Raw genomic sequence first — 27,738 nt, forward strand, 5'->3', positions numbered from 1 at the left:
ATAGCATGAGGACTATTCTTATTGGTAAGTGCAGGAGTTTTCATTTGCAATTGTATTAGGTTTGATTCAGCTGGGGCAGATCGGGGATGTTTGACAAAGTCTGAAGAAAGCAAGTCTCACGATCATTTGGATTTTTGTAGCCAGTGATGTGTATAACCTGTGTGTCTGGAACAGTATTTTTTGTTATAGTTTGTCCCACACAGCATTGCAAGTTTTATCCTATCTGTAGCTCAGTAAATTTTCAGGTCAGCATCATTAAATCCTGCTAAAAGTACATCATTCGTTTCACACAAAGTATTTAAAACGAATGAAGTACTTTCAGCTATATTTAATGACACTGACCTGAAAAATTACAGAGTTACAGATAGGATAAAATTTGCTATGCTGTGTATAACAAACCAGTTTCCAGTATAACACCAAATAGCTTGACTTCATGTGCTCATGTGAGTCTCTCTCAAAATGTTTTGAATGGCGTTTAATCAAAGTTGAAGAGACCTTAAGTTGCTTTATGAGTGAATTTCTTCTGGCTATATATCTGCTGTTATTGTTGTTTGATTTTATAACAACTCCATCAGGCACAGCAGAAAACAAGGGTTTCTTTCTTTTTAAGTCATTAACCCCTGGAGGTTTTTGTTGTTTTACATCCTAATACATCAACTTCCAAGAGATTTTCCATTAGCCTAATGCCTGCTTGTGTTAGAAACGTTTTCCATTGGTTATTTTGCTCGCGCTTGAGTAGAAGGGCAAGAGTTGGAGTTCTTTTTTTTATATATTTTTTGTTTGTTTAATGGACCCATCATTTTCGTATTGAGACCACTCTTTATTCTAAATGCCCACCTTATCCTACTTTTTGCAAAGGTTCACCTGTCTGTGTGCAGTTCAGACCAGTCTGCCTTAGAGCTGAGACCAAAAAGTCTAAAATCTGGACACAAAATGGGGTTCCGACCATGGGCGAATTTTGGGTGAGAATAAAAAGGTCCAAAAAATTAGGTTTTTCCCTCTGTATTTTGTAGTGTAACTAAAACGTCCAGATTATTTAGTATCATTGTAGAGCTACATGTCTAACGTTCTATAATACCACCCACTTTAGTGTATCATACATGACCTTGATGCTACAGAGCTCGTCAGTAGGCTACTACCTCCTGCCATGTAAACGCGGTGTCAGGGGATAATGAGTTAAAAGTAGCTCCTAGCATGTTGTCTCAGTCATGGTGACTGAGACAACAAGACTGAGAATTTTTTAAAAGGTTAGCAAAACAGCTAAATTTCTCTGTTGCAATGGTAAGAAAAATATGTTCTCATTTCTTGATAAGGAACAGAAGTATTTTCTGAAGCAAAAATTTAATATACAACTACATAACAGCCATATTTTACAATACCTGACTTGTATCTGTTCATTACTTACGGATGTAGATTAAATTCAGCTTGTTCCCTTTCAAACCAGGCATGTTCTTGAAAGGGGAAATCACTAATTTTGCCCACTACTAGATCCTTTGGAATAACTGTCTCATCAGACATAGACCAATCATTTACAACAGGTTTTACAATTTCATTACCATGTGCAATATTTTATTTAAATATCTGAAGAAGACAGTTGGGAGGAGTGAATAATACCTGCTTTACTCCATCAGGAAAGGAAGATAAAATATGATAGTGAAAAAGCCAGTGATAAAACAAGCATTTGGTAGAACCAAATGTCTTGACTCTATTGATACATGTATTATCCACCCTGTTTCTCACTTGCGGGAACTTTAATGTCGATGAAATGCCACTGCTCTTGCTACTTAAGAAAGGATGCCTATCACATTAGGCTTTATGCAGATGGGACACAACTTAAGCAGTTTTTCAAGTATACATTTTCTTTAATTGTAAATTTGTTTAACAAACAAAATTGACACACATGCATTCAATTATAAAGGATTTTACAAATTTATTCCTATACTAACTTTAGAAATTCAAACAGCTCTTGTGACATACTGATACCAGCTGCAAGACTTAAACTGCAACAGTAGTTCTAAATCTCATGCATATCTACATAATAGAACAATTCAAAATGATGAAATCCAGGCATGTTTCACAATTTTCTTCTCAACACTGACTTTCTTGTTAATCAATACAAGTGTTTGAAATCCTCAAATTTTAGCTAGTATGAAATTTTAAAGAATTTATTAAGAAAACCAATTTGTGGTAAAACCATAATTTATTATATATATATATATATATATATATATATATATATATATATATATATATATATATATATATATATATATATATGCAAAAAAGTACATGAGAAACAATCATAATGTACAACACTTTTTAAAAATCCATACTTCTGTATCATGTATCCAGATCGGAAAACTTAGGTGTCTTCTCTGACATTCATGTATTGATATTTTTTGACAGTGAATCAAATTTTGTATAAATCCCAAATTCCTTTGCATTTTCATTAATACTTTGAAGCTAAAAATATTTGAAAAGCGTAAAATGAGTCAGTAATAAATAAAGAACTGCGTTCTTATTTTATTCACTTGTGCTGTAACATGAACTACACATACAGGCCTTTTTGAACTACTTGTTATGCATGGAAATTACAGACAAATGCCTTCTTAAAACCTAAAAATATTACCATGATCACACTGTAGAAGCAATTTTAACTTACATAACATACTATTGCCAGTTCAGGCCCCGATCTGACCATCACGGATTTTACTTGTGACATAAGATTGGTCGATATTAAGTCAGGCATATATTTCAACCAATCTTTTTCAAGACATCAGTTCAAGTCCAGAATAAAGCAACTGTAGTGAACTGCAGACCAGATCGTTGTTTAAGAAGGTTATTAAGATGCAAGAAACTCAAGACCCTGGAAGAAACTACCGACCACAGACAGGTGACAATTGACCTTTTTTTTCACGTTACTGTATGAAATAATGCAAGATTTTTTATCTGTTACAGAGCAATGATTTCCATTCTCAAATAAAAGTCAGATGCAACTGAAGCCTTACTGAACCTGAATCATTTATGTACCCATTTAAATTGGAAACAGAATGATAACTGAATAGAAAATGAACTGAAAACAAATGTTAAATATCCCATTATCAAATGCTGAAGTAACAAATAGAAATTTGTATTGGCCAAATGTCGAATAACAACTAGAAATGATATTGGCCAAACTAAAGTAACAACTATAAATAGTATTGCCCAAATGCCATAGTAACAACTTGAAATGATATTGGCCAAATGCCGAAACAACAACTATAAACAGTATTGCTCAAATGCCATAGTAACAACTAGAAATGATATTGGCCAAATGCCGAAGTAACAACTATAAATAGTATTGCCCAAATGCCACAGCAACACCTAGAAATCATATTGGCCAAATGCCAAAGTAACAACTATAAATAGTATTGGCCAAATGCTGAAGAAGACTTAAACGATTAATAAATTTATTAAACTGCAGATAATGTTATCTTTAATCGTGTATGTTTGTATAAATAAAAATTATCAACGAAAATTAAGATATAAGCATTCACGCTATTGCAGATTGAACAGAACAGCAACACATGATCTGAATGTGTATTCTCTCTTCCTCAAGTTTTAAGAAATCAGCAAATGCTTTGCCTTGCTATCTTGAAATTTAGCCCTACTTTTAAGCATCAGCTTGAAATTGTGCTTGCTTCCAAGTATCGGCTTGAAATTGTGCTTACTTTTAAGTGCCACCTGAATTTTTAAATGCTGAAAGCCTTTTTGAACTATACTTGAATTACCATCAAATTCTACCATCTGCAATTTTTACCGACATCATCAGTCGATATTTTATTGAAGTAAAACTATTATTAATACAAAATGTGAAAAGCTCAAGTTAAAAATATAAGATTACTTTCCTTTATCAATAATACTTAAAACATTTGCAAAAAATATTTAAGTTTTAAAAGCTATCTTTTGTGTTCTGCTAACTACAAATTGGTTACTGAAACATGAAATATTATAATGTTTACTGAACTGCATCTCTTGCAAACTTTTGAAATGTCTGCAAATGCACTTCCAAACCATTCTCGAACATCAACAAAAACAAAACATGTAGAACTCTTGACAAGATGATAAATGGCCAATGATGTGATGGTTAACTGGAAGGCAAATGCAATGGAAATTCAATACATTCAAAATGCAGTTTTAAAGGTAAATAAATGTTTCAGGGTCTTTAAACAATATTGCAAAACACATGAGAAGCAAATATTGTTATTTCTAGAAATTAGGTACAGTTACAGGAATGTCATCTGATAGTCTACAGGCCGAACAATACACACACTATTCACCTTTCTCTGCATACTAGAATCCATTTTTACAATGCACAAATAGTGTATTGACCTTTTACTCCATTACTAGTAATGAGTCTTTCTAAATATAATTAAGCACCATGGGTTCTTCTAGTTTTTATTCTTTAGTAATTTTATAGAAAATTGGATCAGGGGTAGAACCTAATAGAATGATAAAGCAAGAAAGGACTACTCTGGTTCAATACCGTACATACAAAATGTACTGACCCTTTTCCACTGGAACTACTACACTTTGAAATCTCCAGGAATTATAGGTGGAGTTCAGCCTCAGCCACATTGTGCTATTGGGTTGTTGACTTAATTGTTTTCTCCCTCCCCCACCCCCACCATTACCAAGTGCAGCAAATATAGTATTAATCCACAAAACGTCATGGCATGCAGACTCCTCTCTTGAAGTGGAAATGAGTGAAAGTTACAGCTGGTGAGAGAAATACAGCTAGAGACAAGAGATTTCGCAGTGCCCTGAAAAACATTACACACTAAATCTCCACTAGCATGAGTGAAATATGATCAATACACTTGTGTCAAAAAAATGGCCTGCTTAATGCAAGTAAAACTGTCTCTGCCCTTTCAAACTAATGAACAAAGAAAACTAAATACTTTACTCATGTACAGTACATTTACTGGTCAGTGTAATATTTCACTCCATATGTACAATTTATACATTGGGATTGTAAAGTTGACCATGGGTATGGTACATTTTCCTAAATCTACCTCTTTCCAACAAGTCTTACTTTCCTATTATTCCTTCAATACTGCTATCTCTAGTTCATTGGAGTTGAGAGATAACTGCACTGGCAGAATGAAATAATGGTCAATACAATATAGCACACATACGATGTCCTTTGGTTATTTCCCAAGTAAGATTTCAGTGCTCTTCAAGCTTGTCCTGGATCTGTTGCATAAGCTGACGTTCTATTATCTTCTGCCGATCACAAAAACCAAGTTTTCCTTTCCCAAAGGAATTTGGACCTGCTGCAGTTGGTGTGTCTCTGGAAAATGAAAAAAGAAATTCTGGAATAACTGGATTATCTGCAAACTTCATGACATGGTTATCAGTGTATAAATTTAAACCTGGTTATCAGAAATTATTAGGCTTTTGTTTAATAATGCTCAAAAAAAGTCCAAGTCTAAATTGTTAGACAAGAGATCCAAGTGGCCTCAGCCAACTAGCTGTCATCTGCCTTTCAGCCAAAAGTCAAAGTCTAAATTGTTTGACAAGAGATCTAAGTGAGCCTCAGCCACCTAGCTGTCATCTGCCTTTCAGCCAAAAGCAAGAGCAGTTGGCCAAGAAATATAGATCAGTAGGATGTTTTGTGCAGAAATTTTTTCCAATGCTGTTGATTGCATATTTGATAAATATAATTGTTTCAAGATTTCTTCATTGTTTTGTATCATCACCCATATTAGACTGCATATCATCATTTTTCCAAAAGTGAAGGCTTCTGTGCCAGGAAACTATCTGTCAAAGTTGATAAAATTATATTCATTTTTTAAGATGTGTAAATTTGTTTCCATTTTCAGAAATAATAAGCATTATTGTCAGTGGATTGGCACCGTTTATATAAATTTGTAAGCCACTGAAGTTAACATCCTGTTATATTTAGTTAAATTCTTTGAGCAGTATATTGTTTTTACAAGTACAGTGGTTATGAGTCTAAACTAATGAATCAGCCACCACATGGAGGAAGACAAAACTACTAAAATACTGTACTGAATTGGATGCATCAACTTTCAGAGTTTAAGCAGCACCGAGTTGAAATAGTTTAATTTGTGTGAAAAACTGAGTTTAAGTTACAATGTATCAAATGACACTCATGCAAGAAAATTTGGTCACAATGTTTGCTTTCAGTATGGTTAAGTTTATCCCCGAGATGCATCCAGATACAAATTTTCATAAGCGTATGGGAAATATGGTCCATGGCACTGGAAGGTATAATGAATACATAACAAAACAAACCAAATGAACACAAAAATGAATGATGGAGCAACATGCTACATCCCCACCAACTTTGTGGCTAGGAGGATAATATGCCGGAGTCTAGGTATAAAGTAAGTCCTACAGAATTGCACTAAAACCTATAAAGACCAAAGGCCCTCAGGTTTTAGCTAAAGTGTAGATTTTGGGAGATGTTTGGCTTACTCCACAAAATTTATCAAAGGGAAATTGGGATCAGAAATCTCTCTACATGTCAAGGGGATTTAATGAGGTTCAAGTCTTGACATATTCCAATGTACAAACTGAGCATCTTGACAGAATGCCATACTATCAATGTATCAAGATTAGATGTGTATGTCATACACTGAAGTCACTCACCTGCCTATATTTCTCATCCTCATCTTGGCCTCTGGGGGCATCTCTTCTTCTTCACTCTGAAAAATACTGAAATACATTTAGACGTGTTCTTGCAAAACCTGATGGCCACATTCTAAACCAAAAAATATAGAGGTAAAAATAAATTTAAATATGTGGAAAAATGTTACCCATATCTAATCAGGTTATCAAACAACAAAGATGTAAACCATGTTTAATTTGCCTGCCTCAAGTAGTTTAAGTCCAAAAACTTAAAAACTATGTAAATTTCTGTAATGGCCTGAAAATCTAATCAGGCCACCTGAATAAAATTATGCATATCAAATTTCATTTGTCTACATTAAGTGTATTTTGCTCAACTGTGCTAAGAAGGTTATATGCAAAAACAAAAGGAAAAAAGTGCAGGTCCAAAATTAAATAAAAGATTGACAAACTGTTGTAATGGCTTGAAAATCTTTTCAGGTCACCTACATATGACCATAAAAATTGTCTAAAATTTCTTGACTGTATTTAATAATTTTTGTGCTCTAATACTTACAAGAATTTGAAATTAATGGATAAAGAGATCGACACACAAAGATGCCAAAGTGATTGCTATGTCAAATTGCCTTCAGTCAGACTTCGCAAAGCATTAAAGTCCAATAGTTTATGGCATTATTTCGCAATAAAAATGGGGTCCAGTATAAAGAAAACCAAAAATATACAGCCAGGAATTCATAAAACATTTCAAGTAAAGCATTAAGACTTTAGCTTGAAACGCGATTGACAGAATGCAAATTTTGTCACAATTAATATTTCTCCAATAATACATACTGATCATGTTACATTGGGATAATTTTCTTTGCTACCTCCAAATCCAGCCGTCCCTGAAGAGGATGATTACTAAACTAAAAGGAAGAACTTCTCCTAATGTTAGTTTAGCACAAAAAGAAACAAATTGTTTATACAGGTATGTCGGAAATCACCATGGAACTCTGCACTTGACAATGGTCTCACCACGTAAAGTTTTCCAGGCAAATCCAGCGAAAGTGGCAAATTCAAACCTGGGTCAAAGATTGTTCTTTCATGAATGATGAGTGGTCACTGTCTGTGCAGTTACCACTAAGCCAACAAGATTCAGTTTTGGTGATGCTCTACTGTACCTTATTTTGCATAGGGTTAGAAGTTTAAAGAAAAAGAATTTCTCCACCTTTCCTCACTGGTTATACTGGCTATTTAAAAATGACCTTGCATATTTTAGGTACTGTTCAAAGAACCTTTAATTCCATTTATTTTGGTGCATGATCGATGGGTGAAATATGGGTTATAGAGTATACAGCTTGGCCTTACTCCTGATGTGCACCTTTCAAAAAACTGCTAGCTCCACTTTGTCATTTTCACTTCCTGAACTTCAGAGGCAATTGTATAAAAAAATAGCCAATAACATTTTTTTACATGTTATATATTTGGTAATTGATTCATTGTACTTTCAGAAGCTAGTATTGTCTAGTCTGACAAAATTTGTTTTCCCTATTTTAATAGCTGCTAAGGATAGTGTACTTTAGACTAATTTAGGCTGCTTTTCTTAGCACAAGGGAGAAGTCATTTTAGTTTGCAGTGTGCTTAGAGCATGCAAAATTTACATAAGTACAATATTCAAAGAAATGTCGGCCACATTACATCAAAGTAACATAGAGGTATGCCAACATTCTCTCCACTGTGCATGTTTTAAAAGCAAACAACTTCACCTTACATACATCACTCTCTCAAAAATACATAATAACTGGTGACACCCATTTCTCCTTAATGTGACAATGTAATGCAAATGGAAACTAAAATAGCCAGACTGATCATGCAAGTCAGCTGAATTTAATGTCCCAAAATGTGACCAGGCTCACGGAAATTGCTTATATTCTGGGATTACACTATATACTTGCCATTTCTACTTGTCAACATATTGACAACAAAACCTTTCAAATCCAACTGATCATATGCGATTCTAAGGCCTGTGCTTTCTAGTTTATACATGGATACATAATGTTCTGGTAATGTATCTGCATCTGCACTGGAGGTGGAGAGGGCATTTCAGCATCAACCATAGGATTAAACAACAATTCCATAGCATTCACTGATTCACTATATTCTGGTATTATTTCGCATTATCATAAAGGGTTGGAGAGGACATCATCCTTGAGACTAATCAATGACAACTCTTTTCACAGATACGGTAAGCTGTGGTGCTATTCTGTGTCTTCATGTGGGGTGGAGAGGACATATCTACATCACCCATGAGACTAGTCAATGATTCAATTGTATTTATGGATACTGTATGTTGTGGTGCAACTCTATGTCTTCATGTGGAGTACAGAAGAAATATCGATATTGCCCCCAGATTAGTCAACATTCTACTGTATTCATGGATACAGTATATTCTAGTGCTGTTTCTGCATCTGCATGAGAGGTGGTGAGGGTATTTCAAATCCCCCATAAGACTAATCAACGAGACAGACATGAGGTTTATGTTATGATGCACTGAAGCATGTGAAGCATGCCACATTATCTAAATGACTTAGACGTATAATAGCTGATTAAGTACAGTGCCTGAACATTTCTGTGGTGAAATTGAATGGTACCAATCAAAATCACATGACAATAACAAACAGCATGATAACTACAAAGAAAATGAATAAATTCATTGGAATTCACAAGAACATTGTATGCACCTTATAAAAAACATTTTCATTTACTCTGCTTCTGAAAAAGAAATATTAATAATTTGATTTAAGTTATAAAAGTTATAGAATTTTACTAGATTGTCTGGAGGACATCTTACAGAATGGCAAGCATAGTAAAATCTGGTTTAAACAGGGTATAACAGTTGTCACCTAGCGGGTAGAAAGGTGAGATCATTCCCTTGATCTATATATGCCAGAAAGACATTCATCAATCTTTCCAGGAGGGTTGGATTCAGAAGCGGCAAAGAAAGTTATCCTAATGTAATGCGATCATGTAATGTATTTGACAGAGAAATCTTGTTCACCTCTGGTAACTGTTCAAAATCAGCACCTGCCAGCTGTTCTGACACTTAACATTTTGTAGTCAAGGTGACAAACTGAGGCAAATATTCCTTGTGGCCTTGCTTAAAATATTACAAGCTAACGAAAATCAAATATGAATGGCCAGTAAATGTTCTAAATGACCTGCAATGTCCCACAGACTGAAAAACAAAGATTACTTTCCACAAATGAATCAATGCTCAGTTCAAAAGGTTCAAAGCACAGAGAATACATAGTGTGCTAATAAAGGAATTCTGTTCAAAAAACAATAAAAACGTTTCTGCTGAAAGACACATAAAACTTAGAGCTTAATTACCTCACTGTCCTCATTGAAAACTGAAGCCACTGTTGCAGTCTTGGGCAAAACACTTGGTGATTCCTTCAATAAAAACAATACAAGTACCATGAACAGTACATTACATGCCCTCCCTGTCTTTAACAGACAAACTTAGCATATCTAATATTACTATGATCATTAGACTTCAGCCCCCAGAATCTATACATTTCTTGATTGTGCTAAATGCAAGCTAGCCAGGTCAAGGTTATGCAAAACCCATTGTTCTTGACCCTGATCTTTGACCTCTCAATCCAAAAATCAACAAACCTCTTCCATACCTTAACTACAAGCCTTCTATAGAACTAGTCATTATCAAAAACCATTTTTCTTCCTTCAGTCATTGTGACCTTGACCATTACATTTTCATCCCAAAATCAATAAGCTTCTTTCTTACCTTGCATGTAGGTCATCCACTAACTCTGGTGAACGAACATGAGAGAGAAATAAAATGTTTGTTTGCACACTCGTTTTCCTTTTAGTCACAGTGACCTTCACCTTTGACTGACAAATCAATATGTTCTTCCTTACTCCAAGTACTAGTCATCAACAATGTTTGGTCCAGGTCTGAACTGCAGAACATTTGTTATTGTTTCTGTTCTTTCAGTCAGTGACATTGATCTTTTGACCTTAAAATCAACAGGTTTCTTTCTTACCACAAGTGGAAGCCATCCACAAACTTTGGTCCAGGTATGTGATCTAGAACTAAAGTTTTAATCTGGAAACCATTTTTCTTCTTTCCATCAGAGTGACCATGACTTTTAACTTTCTGACCCAAAAAGTTACAGCTTTTTTCCTTACGCCAACTGCATTCCATCTAAAAAAATTTGGTCAATGTAGATTGTTCAAAACTAGAGTTATTGTATAGAAACCATTTTCTTTTTTCAGTCAGTGACCCTGACTTTTACCTTCTGACCTAAAAATTGACAGGATTCTCCAATGCCCCAAGTGCAATCATAAAAATTAGGCAACAGTGGATGGTGGACAATGCAAGTTTTTATGCAGAAATTAAATTAGTAACAAACTGACAGATGGGCAGACATCATAACATAATAGCTCTGCCTTATGATCAGCGTATAATCAACAAATGATTATTTTAAATTATTCAGAAGAATAAGCATTGCATAAGTTCAAAATACAGAAACGTGCATAAATCTTGTAGTACAAATTAATATAAACAATAAAATTATTCATGTAATATTAGTCATACAAAAAAATCAAAATCATTTCTTCAAAGAAAACAAAGTGTTTAAAGATTCAGCATAGATTTGTAAAGTCCAGCAATTTTCTTATTAAGCTTTTTGTCAACATAGATCATATAAACATTCTGAAAATTTTTATGCTAAAGTGTTTTTCTTAATACCAGCCAGAGTGGTAGCTATGCACACACCTGCCTGAATTCTACACCATAATGGACTTCATAAAGATCCGAGGCCTTTTTCCTATCTTTACCGTTTTGAGGTTATCAGGAAAAATGACACTACATTCAATCCTTACACGTGTCACTAACTTGAAAAATCATTTGTCTGGTAACTGACGAGTACATGAAAAAATCTGTGAGGCAAGTAAAGCATCATGTTCTTGTTGCCCTGGCAAGCAAAACATTATGTTAATATTGCCCTGGCAAGTAAAACATCATGTTCTTGTTGCCCAGGAAAGCAAAACATTATGTTAATATTGCCCTGGCAAGTAAAACATCATGTTCTTGTTGCCCAGGCAAGTAAAACATTATTTTAATATTGCCATGGCAAGTAAAACATTGTCAACATTGCCCATGATCTTACTTTATACTGTATACTGAGGAATGTGAAGGAGGGGTCTGGATTTGTGCATTTTTATTAAAATCTCCATTCAGGACTAACAGACTATTTTTTTTTTAAAAATCCATCTATTAAGTCTGTAAATTCAAAACAAGATTCTTACCTTACTTTGGCCAGAAAGTGACAGTTTGATTGGAGCTACCGTAATGGATTTCTTTTTGACACCTTGACTAATGTCCATTGGTTTCATTTTCGTCTCTTTTGTCTCAATGCCATCTTTTTTCCCAAGGCTAATCTTGATGGAAGTGGGTTTCTTTTCTGCTGGTGCCTCTACCTCCAACTCATCAGCTTTTCTTTTCTGTGGGCTTTTGTCATTTGGTTCTCCTCTCAATGGATCTGGCTCTTGGGTTCCTGATGAATTTGAAAGACTGGCAAATTTGAAACACTTTTCAAGATTGGGTTATACCAATTGAACAGCCTCTGTACTGAAGTAAAATAAAAAGAACAAAGAAAAATGTTGGATTAGCGGAGGCCTATTTTCAGACAATGTCTGCCTATGTTAAATTTAGCTTCCTGCATATCTCACACTTGGTACATCAGGTTACCAGATGAAATTTAGCAATGCGAGATTACGGACATCTAGCACAATGTCATAATCAACACCAAACCCTTTTTGCTGCTGTCAACCAGTTACTGGACCAACATCACTTGATCTTAATTCTGTGGAGAATTTTGACTGGTGAGACAAAATACTCCCCACATTCAATATTTTCCTCTAAAAGTTAAAATATACTGCGGAGAGTCATCTATGAGTATCAATTGTGCTGTTAAGAGTTTCAATACAGCAACTACTGCAGTCACTCTCGGACAAAAAGCGTGTCTTTCTGGAGAGGAGTTACTATAGTACTCAATACAAGTTTTCTAAGATTGATGAAAAACAATCAACAAAGACCCCAACAGTGAGATCCCCTGCTGCAAAGGTAGGTAGATAGGTATGTACAGATGGATGCATGCATACATGTATGTATGTATGTATGTATGTAGTGTACATATGTATGGAACGCTCTTGTGGCGTAAATGGTTAGAGCGTCGGCCTTGAATGCAGTCACTAGCTTTGCACTCATCATTTTGAGTTTAGTGTTAGGACTGGTCGGCCTGGTGTCAGGATGATGTGACTGGGTGGGACATCATGTCACATGTCTGCGGCATGATGCCCAATGCAAGACATCGCTATAAACTGCCACACTGCAGACGCTGTAGCAATCTGACTCAAGCTGTTACATTTACATTTTTAAAAAAAAATCAAAACAACCCAATCCATGTAAGTATGCATACATGTACACATGCATGCATGCACTCCACTGAGCTCTCTGTAAGCACTTCCAGTGCACCTAAAATCTTCCAATGGTTGTCTCAAACCACCCAGTGTATGAAGACTGTGTATCCTGTGGCCTTTCAATAACTAGCTCTGTACCTTCAGTCACTGTAAATCCCGAATCCTGTCATCCCAAAAAGGTCATAATAAACAAACTTAGTTGGCAGACACATATGAATTCTTAGATTCAAAAGTAAAGTAGATAAAGGATGAAACTAGAAGATGGTAATAATTACTGTTAATAAGATTTACTACTGCCTCACTTTCCTTGATATAATAATTACTGACACATATAAAATTCTTTCACTTTGAACCCAAGTTTTTCTCTCAGGTGTCCTCATTTCTGGAGACTAAGTATCAAAAACTGTGTCAAAGGTTTATAGAAGGTTTACTGAGCTGTTGAAAAATGTTATCTTTTAAGTTTCTTATTAATTCCCGATTTATTGTTGGTAGAAAATTATGGGAGAAACAATACACATATCACTTGGTGTCATGATACACAATCTACGATATGATACAATAATGATATGCATCTCAGCCTGGAGGTCTAGTCTTTAGAAGGAACATCAGTAATAGGGTGGTGCCATTTCATATATGTCCACATATTGGTCATATTTCCAGTATGCAGATACAGCATACCTAGACTGATTATCTGTTCATATGCCATTCTAATCCTTGACAAGATGCCATAATAAATTACAAATGGAATACCAGTCATTTCAGATTGCTCCAGTTGATCATCTTGATTACTACACCCATTGTTTTGCACTGAATGAATGCTTTAAAAATGCATTCTTAACAATATCACAAGTTCACTTAAATTTGGATGGCATTACAGCGATATCTTCATGCAAGGAAAATCTTATCTAGATCCAGGAATGGGAACAAAGATGGCTAACAACCAAATCCCTAACACTGTACTTCCTACAGATGGAAAACTGCCATGATCACAGGCAATCGAATATGTCAGTGACAAAGGAAAAATACCGATAATGCCCACTGTTCTTCTACAAATGAACAAAAGGCAACTAATGTGCATGGTTCAAATTCTGCAATCTTCTTGTTGATTCTATGCTAGTGTTTTGTTTTCCCCACTGAGCTATTCCGTCACTGATGACATGTAATTAGGCTATTCCATCACTGATGACAGGTATTTATGTAAAGGAGACATTGGGCTATTCCATTATTGATGAAATCTATTAATGTAAAGGTTATACTGGGCTATTCCATCATAAATGACATGTATTAATGTGAAGGAGACTTGTTCCTCAATTCAAGTACTTTACATATCATTGATGAGAAGTTTCTCTGTTGTTCTGTCACAACTTGGATTGAGTCTGGATGCCTCTACTTTTGGTGTCACACAGTGAATTAGCTACATTCAGTTCTGATTGGTATTGTTTACCCTAGACAAACAATAACCACCAGTCTGAACTGATTGCAAAATATTTCACTGCATGACACACTCAAAAAGTAAGCCTTTAAATTCAACTCAAGTAGACCCAATAAGCAACAGAGAAACTTTGTATTAAAGTGTCTATTAAATGACCTGTAAAAGTACTTAAATTTTGCATTTGGAACGATTTGGAATATCTCATTTATGTTGATATTTTATATCAGTGGCCAAAAAAGCTGACTGAATACCAAAAATAACACCAATTCAGCAGGGGGGAGGGGGGCACCTTGCAAGTTAATCACTTTATGCTAATTTGCAGAAGTGAAGATGGTGTTGCCAATAGTTCTTTTTTTGACAACAGAAAAATGCCTGCCCATAACATCTTTAATGAATTCTCAATTTAAAGAAGAAAAAAACACAAGTAATAATTATTCATGATTGCTTAAGATTAAAGTAATGTGTAACAGGTACCTGTATTATTTTCTATTGATTCCTCATCTCTTTTATCAATATACCGGTAGCAAAAATACTGATACCTCAATGAATCATTTCAGCTAAATAGAAAATGCTCATAAAAGCTTGTTTTTTTCTTTTGTTTAGCTGTACCAACACCATGGAAAACAAGAACTTGTAATATCAGATCATTTACATGCAAAATAAATCTAAAAATCTTTCATTGCAAATTCACTATCATAGAGAGGGAGAAAAGGATTTATTTTGGAATCATAAAAATTCTCCCATCTGCTAAATAAAGTTTCTCTTAGGGACAAACCATTCAATATTCTAAAAGAGGTAGGTGGGGACAGAATAGGATTCTTTTTGAAAAGCTTGAAATTTACTGTCTTGCTCTGATTTGTTGGGGAAAAATAACTTATTCTATTTTTCATTTTACTTGTGCAAATTTGAAGTTATCTTGAAATGATAGATTAAAACAAATCACATTCTGGTCAGAATAAAAATGCATACACACATATCCCTGTGCATTAAATACTTGGTCCTTTAATGTAGACATGCAGTAGACCCTTCTGCATCATAATGGATCTGGCTCAAAGTTGTGTACGTTCATCCACATGTACACAGTCATGAAGGTATTACTAATTTATGACTAAGGACACAGTTTGCATTTCAGTTTATACTCAAGTGTTTTCTGTTCTTTTCTTTTATTTAAATACTAGTGGTTTTCATTTGGAACTGTCATTATCTCACATCTACGTTTCCTTGAGAATAGGGTAAATGTATGGTATTCAAGACAAGCAGAAAGGGCCTCTGATCAAGTCAGTGTACAAGTTTGTTCTGTTTTTTTTTAATAAAGTAAAAACATAACATTCTAAGAAGTGTCAGTTATATTCTTTCTGCAGATCATGATGTAAACTTCTTGTGCCACATTGTTCAAATTGTGGGAAAGCTTATAAATTTTTTACATCATCAATAACTGCAAAAAGAAGTATATTGCATCAACTCTGATCAACTTTGTCTGAACACATATGAATTAAATACACAAGTCTCTTTTCAAGTAAATTTTTAAAATTATTTTTCAAATATATAATGGACATAAAAACAATTGTTTTTTTCAAATGGTATCTGACTGAAGATCACTCAAACATCTCATTCTTTCTGTGAGTGGTCTTCATGCAGTAGCTGTTCAAATGTTAATCAGTTATGTCAACCAGTCCCCCCTGTTCAAATGGTGATCAGTTTTTGTCAACCAGTCCCCTCTGTTCAAATGTCGATCAGTTCTGTCAACCAGTCCCCTCTGTTCAAATGTTGATCAGTTATGTCAACCAGTCCCCCCTGTTCAAATGTTGATCAGTAATGTCAACTAGTCCCCTCTGTTCAAATGTTGATCAGTTATGTCAACCAGTCCCCCCTGTTCAAATGTTGATCAGTAATGTCAACCATTCCCCCCTGAAGTAGAGAACCAGAAGACATGCTTGCCAAGTCAATGCGATGACTTGTAGGTATATACCTCTCCTGTGTGGGAGCTTGATCACCAAATAACTGTGCAGGGGATTAACTCTCCCACCATGACACATTAACTTTTCAGTTGCTTCCTTGGTGATTTTGACAATTGCTAGCACCACCTATAACATTTTTAACACACAGACTCTTGAGCCATTTTTAAAGTATTTTCATCAATTTTAATTTAGTACAGTCTTTTCAAAGTCTGATCACTTATTATTGTTTGTTATTCAAATAACTAAGGGACAGGTGCTACTAAAGCATCATATACAATATGCCTATGCTGTGAGCTAAAGCGTAAAACCAGGTCACAAGTCAGATTTGGCCAGCTGACCACCTTAAACACAAAATAATTAGATTTCTTAAATGAAAAACACAGAATGCTGGCCCAATACAAGTTGTCAAACCTGAAATTTTCTACTAATTACTTATTACTAAAACATTAAAAGGGGCATCTCATAAATTTCTTTTCCATAGGATAATATTTTCAATGTAAAAATATATTATTTGCAACTGAATTATAGTTATATAACTATGACAATATGTTGGCTACATTTTTCTTGTGTTTAAAATATTTCACACATGTACAGTTTTGAACTTTAATTTAAAAACCTATTACAATGAAGGGATAATATCCCAGATTTGTTTTGTTAAAGATCTATTGAATATCATCCTCCATCTTGTCCAAGTTTCCTCTGATGCTTCCCACCCTATTCTTTCTTTATTTGGGCATTTCGAATGTCCAAATGTCAAAAATGGAAGCATCAGAGGAAACTGAGACTATTCTCAGTTCTATTGCTCTATTATGCAAATTATATTATCAAAGTTATGATTACACAACAACAACAAAATATCATTGTTTCTTTCCCTTCTGATATCATTTATGATGAAGTCTCAATAAACACAGTCAGTGCTTTATTGTCCTTTTTGTTCATGGGATGCTGTTGCTGTCCTGGTTTGTGTGTAAAGGTGTCAAAAGGTACCCAGGCACTCATACCCACCTGTTCATAATTACCCAGGTAATATAATTAGCTATAGGGTACCCATTTTCTTCATGTAAAAAAAAAAAATCTTACCTGGCAACATCAGGAGAAACGAGACAGAATAATGAGTACAGTTTGAGGCTCATGTCATGTGACATTTATACATTGCAGACCTCCATCTACTGATCTTACATTTTTAATGTGTGCAACCATTTGGCTACGAACATCAAACTGTTTCCATATTTCCTATTTATAGTAACTGTCCATGAATGTCTCCAAGAAAACAGATGGGTTTATTGAATTTGGAAACACGTGTCACAGATTAAACTTTGATACACACTTAAGCAGCAAACCAGTCTATATTGAAAAAACATCACGCCAATGTTAAGTGAAAGAGGCTTCATCAGTGTGAGTCGAGGGTATTACATGACTAAAAAATGTTAGAGGAAAGGGATTTTATTAAACTGAAGAACACGTTGCATAAGAACCAAGACAAATCAATAGAGCTTTAAAAATTTTAAACGAGGAATTTGTGAACTTGACTTTACAGCCTTTCAGCAAAAGTTTAACATGTGATGTAGAATAGTTAAAGTGAATGTCGTGTATAAATAATTTATCATTTTGTTTTGTGTCTGTATTCTTATACTAATAAACATGGATTTAGCTGATCCATGTCAACAATTTTATCTAACTGCATTGATACAGGTAAGTAGCAAAAATAAATGTATGTTTTTAATATGGTTTTCTGTAATTATGGCATATAATATGTAGATTACTCTTCTTATGCTCAGATTGTGGCTTTTTTTTGGCACTTATATTAGTAATAATTACACTTATACCTTTGGAGGTTGGTTGGCAAGTATGAACTTACAACAAAGTAGCTCAGGTTCACATTTAATATAATTTTCATTTGATCAAGTATCTGGGTAGGCAATCAGTAGGATCAACGGTACCCAGTTGACTTTTCCTAAAATTCTGACATCTTTATTTGCATGCAGTTCCTTTTGCCTTATTAACAACTGAAAATTTCCCATCTTTTGATTCTATGACTTTTGAATTTTGCCTATGTTTTGATTCCACGAGAAAATTTGGAAAAATTTGTTTGTTTTTTCTTCTTTAGTTTAGGGGTATTCTCTGGTGGTGTATTCAGGTAGTCTTGGAGTATTTCCGTTGGCAATTTGCAACAAGGGAAAAATTATAGTGATGTTATCTGATAAATACACAATGCAGAATTATAATGATCACTTTTTTTATCTTATACTATTTAATTGTATACATGTATTATGGGTAGGTAGGAGTGTTTTGAGACAATACTGGGGTAGTCTTGGGATGTCTTGGGTTTTTAGTTAGACCGTCTATTTTTTTTCACTGTAACCTATTTTCGAAGCACACGCAAATGCGCAATACAAAAACCTGTAATGAAACAAAATAACAAAACTTTTTTAAACAATTAAAAATGGCTGTTACAATTTTTAAAGTATTTTAATAATATTTCAGCGGTATTTCAATCATCTGACATAAAAATATGAAGAAAATGGGTACAGGAAGAGTGGGAGATATGCAGAAGTTTCTACTCCGATTGTTCCATATTTTCGCCAACTTTGCACTATTCTAGCTGGCAAGGGAAGTCATTTCGCACAAATATTTGAGTTCAGGATGGATCCAGCGGTGTCCTTCGATCTACCATCAGTGACCATCTGTCATGTGTAAGAACAAGTACCAGAAAATGCTTGTAACCCTTTTTAAAATTCTATTTTGGAACTGCTTGACATCTTTCAACGGTCAAATATACCATAACATTTATCTTAGACTAAATTAGAGTTATGTCAGAAATTTTTATAAATGTGTAATACGGAGATCTTAATTACTCGCATAATGAACAGATTATTCACTGAAACAAAAACAAATTCAAAATACCCAGAGCAGTACTTATAAACTTCATCATCGTTAAAGACGGGACACGACAACTCTGGATTGCCTGGAAAAAGAGCAATTATTTTAAGCGAAAAAGACTTGAAAATAACAAGTACGTACGCTAATGTGGAAAGTATCAAGAATGGTTTTAAAACGGGGAGATTATATGGAACAGAACACTTTATTTCTGCTTTGATTACTGCGAATTTTAGGGTCACTTACCTACAACGTCAGCCATGTTGACAGAATACAACAACTTGTAATATTAGATCGTTTGCGAATAGCATAGGGCGCTATCGCGTAATTTGGAATTTGCAATTGGCGCACGAATCGGTGTGTCGGTAAAATAGCTAGCCATCTGTAGAACGAGTTGTTTTTATGTTATCTTACACATTTCTTGTATTGTCTTTATGGTTACAGCAATCCTTCGTGCACAAAAATTATTATGGGAGGGACTGTATCCTAAAAGGAGCATACTTATGAAAACAATGCAGGTTATATACGCTTTGCACATTTCGTGATATTTGAATGAAAGTAAAGTTAGATACAGCCACATAAAGATAATCTGCATATAATTCCACGTTTCTTCCAGTCGTCACAAGAACTGTGCATATGAACCCTCACTAAGCCATCTACTGCTCAGTCATATTACGGTTTTCATTATTAACTTTCATGACGTCACAGTGCTAACATATATGGGAGCTATAAGTAGCTTTAAACCAGACTCACTAATTCAAAATCTGAGAAAATGTTCACAATCCTTTTATTATGTTGACAAAAGAGAATGTTTCAGCAATTATCTACGTACATCGGAGATTCAGAAGATGTACTTATTTATCACACCTCCCCGCTGCTCTGTACCCTACACTGGCTATCCATTCGATCCAGAATCAAACACAAAAGGACTATATTGAATAACGGCCATTTTCTGCCCCCGATTTTATGGGGAAAATAAATTCTTGTAAATATCACAACTCTGTGCCTTATTGTAATTTTCGATGTATAAATCACCCTATTCGGCATTAAATATGCACATAAATTTCTTTTTCATACCAAAATACGATCTTTGAACATGGTCTGGTATGGGTTTGTTCTCTGTGCTACATTTCACTGTCAGACTCTAGTCCAACATACCTATCTGACCTCACCCATGTGTACACACCAGCAAGATACTTACGCTCCTCTTCTGACAATCGTATACTCATTATTCCCACTTTGAAAACAAAGTCATATGGACAGCGTTCTTTTGCACACCAGGGCCCGGCAACGTGGAATGAATTGCCCACTGAACTTAGACACAAAGACACAGTGATCACATTCAAGAGGGCTCTCAAAACTCACTTATTTCGACTGCAAGAACAAATTTAAAGATCTAATAATGTTTCCTACCTGAAATATTCTCAGCATGTTTTTTATTTTTTAATATTTTTCTAATTTCATGTTGTTTGTTTTTGTAATAATATTATTATGTTTTTTATCTTATAGGTGTTGTCTAATGTTGTAACGCGCTTAGAGCTTCTAAAGATTAGGTGCTATACAAAGTCCTCATTATTATTATTATTATTATTATTATTATTATTATTATTATTATTATTATTATTATTATCTCTTCTTATATATAAAGAAAAAGAAAATTTAAATTTCAGCAATAATATATATTGTCCACATTGAGTCGTACTTTTGCGACGAGGCGTCTTCGCAAGCCAATGTTCCGATATATTAAGACTATCTACACCTTGGCGGATCGAGCAGATATTTTTGTGCTTTGTCCTAGTTACATCTAATCTATTTCATGAGTTGCCTCCCTTAATATGCAATGCCAGCTAACCAATAGCGTGTAACAGCAGTGCATTGTACATCGGCCGAAAACGGCGGAGGTTGACTTCAAAAGGATACTTTGTAAGTTTAACATCGAAAGTATGACTACGTACCAGAGAGAAGTCACTACAGGTGTATTTGAGTGAAATGCATTTGTATAAGCAAGGACCGGCAGTCGAAAGTTGCTTATTTATGAGTCCATTCAAGTTGTGTGTTCCCCTTGTATGAACAGTGTTCAAATCTGAGCAACTTAATTTTGATTGGATGTGGTGGATTCACAGGCCCGACACACGGAAATATCTGCTCAATCCACCAAGGTGTAGATAGGGTTAACATATCCAAACCTTGGCTAGCGACGATAGTGACGAAGGTGTAATAGAATTCTTCAGGCTGCATCCCTCACCAAGTTTAAAGAATCTATGTACTTCAGTGTGTGTGTGTGTGTGTGTGTGTGTGTGTGTGTGTTCTTTTTATATTTGGAACTTGAGGGATTTAATATAAAATTATTTAATTAAATTTGTGTTTTTTGTTTTGGTTGGCCTTTAAATATTTTAAAATAATTTTACCAGCATTTTTTTATGTCTTCTAAATTCTGCAATTATCGATCGAAAATTATGGTTTGAAATAATAAAACGACATCCAATACTGAGAGGTATAAAATCTCAAGCATTTTCGAATGATGCTTCTACATACATTTTTTAAATTCAAAAATCTGTTTCCCAAAACTATAAGCGTCCATGGTTTCATATACTATGTTCACTTCATCATGCCGCCGTTATTAGCAGAGTGTGGCCATCTGGGTTCAAATGGAAATCCTGTGTTAAAAAGGGTCTGTTTGTCGTGTTTTGAAGGTCACGTGGTACGTCTAGGAGCATAACGTTAAGTAGCAAGACAAGGTAAACCTAACAATCATTCAATTTTCCAAAATATAAACTTATTAAAATAAAATATAAAATCAAATAAAATTACAAAATTAAGAATAACCTATAGTGTATGAATTCCTATAATATTCTAAATTATACTATCAATTTGCCACTAATCTGAAACTGTTCCGAATAAAGGTTCTAAAGTGGTTATATATTACCGTTAATTATTACAGTTCTAATCCAAATGTTTTCACTTCAACATAATCCATTGAACGTAGAATATCACTGAAATCCTTGAGGGTTTCACATAATTCAATATAATTAATTAAATATTCAATTCCTTGAATAAATTTCCATCATCCAGTAAGTATCTGACTGTTTAAATTAAAGTTTTTTCTACTATGCTAAATCCAATAAGTAAATATAAATAAATCAATATTTCTTCTCAGCGAATCTTACAGAACTGAATGTAACTGAAGAATGGAATGGAATACGTGGTGCGTGTATTCTCATTATATAATTATATAGTCTCAGCATAAGCATCAAATAAACATAATCTGATTCACTACAAGGTTCTGAAACAGTATATATATATATATATATATATATATATATATATATATATATATATATATATATATATATATAAGAATCAGACTCTTGTGTTTGCGATGTTGATTATGAATTGGGGAAGATGTGGCATGGGGACTTTTGCATGCAGCCTAGGTTATCGAGTACAGAAAATGAATTAAGTGATTGCTCACACGAAAATGATTGATTGAACAAACGTCTATACATTTTACAGGTCACATTTTAGGCTGTTTTAGGATAACTGGCCAGGATCCATGATATTGCACATGAAGCTGCTAACACCACCGAGGCATCCTGACAGTTAACTTGGTACCATAGTTTGCACGCATCACACTGAAGAGCAATGGTTTACCAGTGGACATTTTCCCCACATGATCGTCAAAAACATCTCGGCTTTCTTGTGCAATGGTTAATTTAACTTGGTTACAATCGGATGAAAATTGAGATCTATTTATAATAATTAGATCTTGCAGGCACCAACACGAATCATGTTCTGAAGACCTTTGGATTTGTCTGGTCACTTATTTTTAATAAACTATCAAAACATGCGTTGCACTTCGAGTGGCTAGCGTTATCATTAGAAACGATATCTCCTCAATTAGGTTTACAACATTCATAAATGTGAAAGCTGTAATTTGATCAGTGAATTGAAAGGTCAGCAAACAGAACCCGTATTGGTATTCGTAATATCTCAGCTACATCGGAAATCTCGATTTTAATAACACCAACTTGGTTACATACTACAATTTTCAACAAGGAATTATTAGTTTTTAAATGTTAAGTGGACTGATTCACCTATGCAGGACAACTTTGAGGAATGATATATTAGAAGGTTTGCAGAAGGGTTAGGTTTTAAATATTCCATTGTTTGGTTGGCAAAGTTAAATGTGTGATTAATTTTCTTTTCTTTTATGTAGGCACTGAAATGGGACAAATTACAAAACGAGAGAATTCCTGGCTATGTCGATGGTGGTAATGCATGCAGTACGCTGCAAGCAGTTGGTACAATTTACTCACGATGGACATTTCTCTACGAACCAATGAAACATCACCGATGCCACAGTAAGGTGTTAAAACTTGGATTGTGTGATCAGTACGCGCGAAGATCTTACCACAGAAGGTGGACAAATATTAATTGCTATTAGCAAGTGATAGCAATCGTACAAAAAGAATATAGTCATGCATAAATACCACTTACAGTAGTAGTAACAGGGGATACCGTAGGGCAAATGAGAACATATATGGAAAAACAAGGGATTGTACCACAGATCAAAGGGAAATTTAACATGGGAAATTTTAACATGGGTGGGACTATAGAGGGACAAAAAAGTATTGCGACTGTATATGGACAAGAGGAATGAAACAGGGAAGGTGACGTCACCGTACTGACGATGAGCAACAATGTAGCAAGGGGCTGACCCAAATCGAAACAAACAGCGGGGAAAAAAAACCTAGAATACTTGGCGGGAACGGGACTGGCGGGACAGAGACAGAGATAACTCAGATAACAGACAACAGACAAACAACTATACAACTCACACTGAGAGAAAAAAAATTAAAGCAAGAAAGCAACTCTTTTCGAGCCGTATGAGTGGCCCTCAAAAGGGCCTTTGGTTCTTCTTGTTCTTCTTTGTTTTTCTCCAGTTCTTCCACAAGCTCCTCACTTTGTAAATCATTCCTGTCTTCTTTTTCTCTTTCTCTAACATCCAGTCAGGATGGACCATCAATCTAAATTTCTCCTGCACCTTCATCCAGTTTTCATTTAGTCTCTCAAACTCCTCTTCGTTCTTTCTGTTTTCTCTTTCCTTTCTTTCCTTAGACCATCTTTTTTTATCTTCACTTCTTCTTCCATCACTTTCCTCATTAGTTCTTCTGCTTTCTTTCGCTGGTTCACCCCCCCCCCCCACTTCACAAAGGACCACTCTGTCCAATCCAATATCTGTTTTAAAAAACACTTTACTTTCGTTACATTATCAAGTTGCCCACTCTCACGTATGTTGGTTGAATAAAGCCTCGTAACTTTTTGACTTCCTGTTCGATCTTGCCTTATACCAGATCTATGGCTACTTTAAGGCTGGTCATTTGACTTGTCACAAAGTCTTTCGTAACTGGATACCTCCATTCATGTTGTAGCCTTTCCACCACATAGGAGGCATCTACCATCCAGTACCAACTGTCCTTCAGCTGGTTAAATAACTCTATGGTCATCTTCGTTTATTCAATGTTGAATGGCGCGAACGACGAACCCTTTGACTTTATATTTGTCAAGCACGGACATGAAGGAAAACATCCATTACACTCACTTCGCATATTATATATTATCCACGCATCGGAAGGACAAAAAACAAGCCATTACTAAACTATCCACAAAGTCAAAATATACTATCCACACACGGGAAGGAGAAGAAAACAAACCCTTAATATAATATCCACTAACCACAAATATACTATCAACACAAAGGTGAGGAGCAAAAACAAACCAAAATATACTATCCACACACGGGAATAAAAAAAAACAACCTCACTATACTATCTGCAAAACCAAAATATACTATCAACACAAAGGTGAGGAGCAAACAGAAACCCAAATATACTATCCACACAGGGGAAGGAGAAAAAACAATCCCTTAATATACTATCCACAAAACCAAAATATACTATCCACACACGGGAAGGAGAAAAAAAAACACGATATCTACTATCCACATAAACAAACGAGAATGCTTACAAACCCCAAAATACACTATCCACACACGGAAGGAGAAAAAAAACACAATATCTACTATCCACACCCTGGAAGAAGAAGAAAAACTATTATATACTATCCACAAACTCAAAATCTACTATCCACACACGGGAAGAAGAAAAACACCAAAATATCTACTGTCCACACAAACGTATGTGAACTCATACTATTCCCAAAAATATAATATCTGCACACGGTAAGGAGAGAAAAAAAAACACAAATATACTATCCACACACGGGAAGGAGAAAACAAAAGCCCAAATATACTATCCATACACGGGAAGGAGCACAAAACAAACCCAATATTTACTATCAAAAACCCCAATATCTACTATCCACACACGGGAAGAGGAAAAAATAACCAATATACTATTCACATAAAGTTACCCTAACCCATATCAATTTTTACAAACACATACATAAAACTATGTATAAAGGGGCAAGACTTGATCAGTACTTTGCAGTTAAAATAGAGAAAGGGGATGGGAGAGATATTTTAATAGCCTCTCACCCCAAATGATGCCAACTGCTAGATTTCCGGGACGTTGCAGACTGCCCCCGACAATCAGACATAATCACCGCTTTCAAAGCGAAATAGATTTATCATCTACCCCAAAGACTATGACACCCCCCATATTAGACATGGGGCAAATAGACATTAAGGGAATGACAGCAAAGGTGTCAGAAGCCCCCCAAATCACCAGAGGGTTAGAGCCCAGAACAAGAGACGTAATGGTCTCGGGGCTCCCCTTGGAAGTTGATAACGAAGCTTTGATAGACAAAATAAAACAGAAATTCCAGAACAACATTAAAACCCCAAAAATGGCAACTTTGTAGGGGTACCAGAAAATAAAAACCGGGGTAAGAATCATTACAGCTGCCAATGAGGACGCAGCCAAGCTCCCAGCATTTTTCTATGTTTTGGGTTTCCTGCTAAAAACGTGGTACAAGGGATGTGAGTACGAGCGTCCCTGTACACGATGTAGGAAAACTGGGCATGCGCCCAGAGACTGTACAAATCCGTTAGCCCCAAGCACATATGCAAGTGCGGCGGCTACAAATACAACAAAAACTGTTGATGAGGAAATAAATGGCGAAAATTTGATTGATTTCGTAAATACGGACATAATTGACCAGATAACTTCACAACTAAATGACACAACAACCACACCTTATGGAAACACTCAGACACCCACAGTAAATACGACCGGCAAAGATCTAGAGTGGGAAGACTTTGTCACCCCAAAAAAGACCTGCCGTCCAGGAACCCCCAAATACGAGGATGAAATATTCGGGAAAACCCCGTATTTTCTAATACAACTTGAGGGTGCAATTACCCAAGAGAGTGAGGGGAAACAAGAAGAGTCACTAGGAATCCAACCCATGACATCAACATCAACACCGGCACAGAAGCGCAAACAGGCCACGTCGTCGCATGACTCCTCCTGAAGGGGAGTTGAGCTATGTGTACCAAATACTAAGCAAAACCCAAGGAACAGTAATCCAGCCCGTAAGGGCTAAAATCATGAAAAAAAAGAAAGACAAAGACAATGACCTTGAAACCACGACAGAACAAACAAAAAACGAAAATGGAACTGACACGGTAAACGAAAGCGAATACGAATCAGACATGGAAACTATAAACGAATCACAGCTTACAGAAAACAGTAACCAATCAAACGAGGCTCTGGGACCAATCCAGAGTCCCACATGAATGTATACATAATATAAATATAATTAATTTTTTTTAATATAACAACTTTAACTGAAATACATACAATTAAATTATATATAAAAGTGATGCGGCACCTGGGAGTGAAGCAAAAATGGAAGAAACAAACTTCCGGATCGCCACTATCAACAGCAATGGGATAGACAAAGCGAAAGCAGACAAAATAGCCAAAGAAACAAACTTTGATGTAATAATGATACAAGAAACACACACTGGAATTACGCCAGAATTCAAATTTTTATTAGAAGACAAACTTAACGCAATAGTGATATGCAACAATTTTACAAATAATGATATTAGAGGAGGGGTAGCAACAATAATAAAAAATAAACAGGGAGTAACCTGGGAAAGGTTTGAGGAGGGGAAATTTTTTAAGGGACGGTTGCTACATGTTAAAATGTTACATTGGCATATAATAAATGTGTACATGCCAGCTAATAGAAATAAGAAACTAAATTTTATAGAAAACTTTTCTAACTACTTACAACAATATTCGATGGAAAATCTAATCATAGGGGGAAATTTCAATTGGGTAGGGGACGAGATTGACAGAACGTCTGACCTAACAACAAGTC

At 35.1% G+C, this 27,738-nt stretch overlaps 1 protein-coding gene across 1 annotated transcript; it reads right to left on the reverse strand.

The window, feature by feature from the left end:
• Positions 1 to 1,841: 1,841 nt before the first annotated feature.
• On the reverse strand, positions 1,842 to 19,726 carry LOC149786327 (PEST proteolytic signal-containing nuclear protein-like). Its single transcript, XM_089976741.1, has 5 exons — positions 19,633 to 19,726; positions 11,947 to 12,194; positions 10,006 to 10,068; positions 6,658 to 6,713; positions 1,842 to 5,332 (listed from the first exon to the last, which is right to left on the reverse strand). The coding sequence occupies exons 1-5, from the start codon at positions 19,646 to 19,648 to the stop codon at positions 5,209 to 5,211; spliced, it is 507 nt and encodes a 168-aa protein (XP_089832867.1). The 5' UTR covers positions 19,649 to 19,726; the 3' UTR covers positions 1,842 to 5,208.
• Positions 19,727 to 27,738: the final 8,012 nt, after the last annotated feature.

Source organism: Sinohyriopsis cumingii, chromosome 12 (genome assembly GCF_028554795.1).
Source record: "Sinohyriopsis cumingii isolate HCF-2022 chromosome 12, ASM2855479v2, whole genome shotgun sequence".
In the NCBI taxonomy this organism is placed as follows: domain Eukaryota; kingdom Metazoa; phylum Mollusca; class Bivalvia; order Unionida; family Unionidae; genus Sinohyriopsis; species Sinohyriopsis cumingii.

What these genes read in the sequence shown, in the direction of transcription:
- LOC149786327 (XM_089976741.1), bottom strand. An exon ending in CACTTTCTGGCCAAAGTAAG is followed by an intron (nt 10,069 to 11,946) that starts GTAAGAATCTTG and finishes TTTTTATTGAAG; the next exon opens with GAATCACCAAGTGTTTTGCC. An exon ending in AGGATGAGAAATATAGGCAG is followed by an intron (nt 5,333 to 6,657) that starts GTGAGTGACTTC and finishes TTCATTTTCCAG; the next exon opens with AGACACACCAACTGCAGCAG.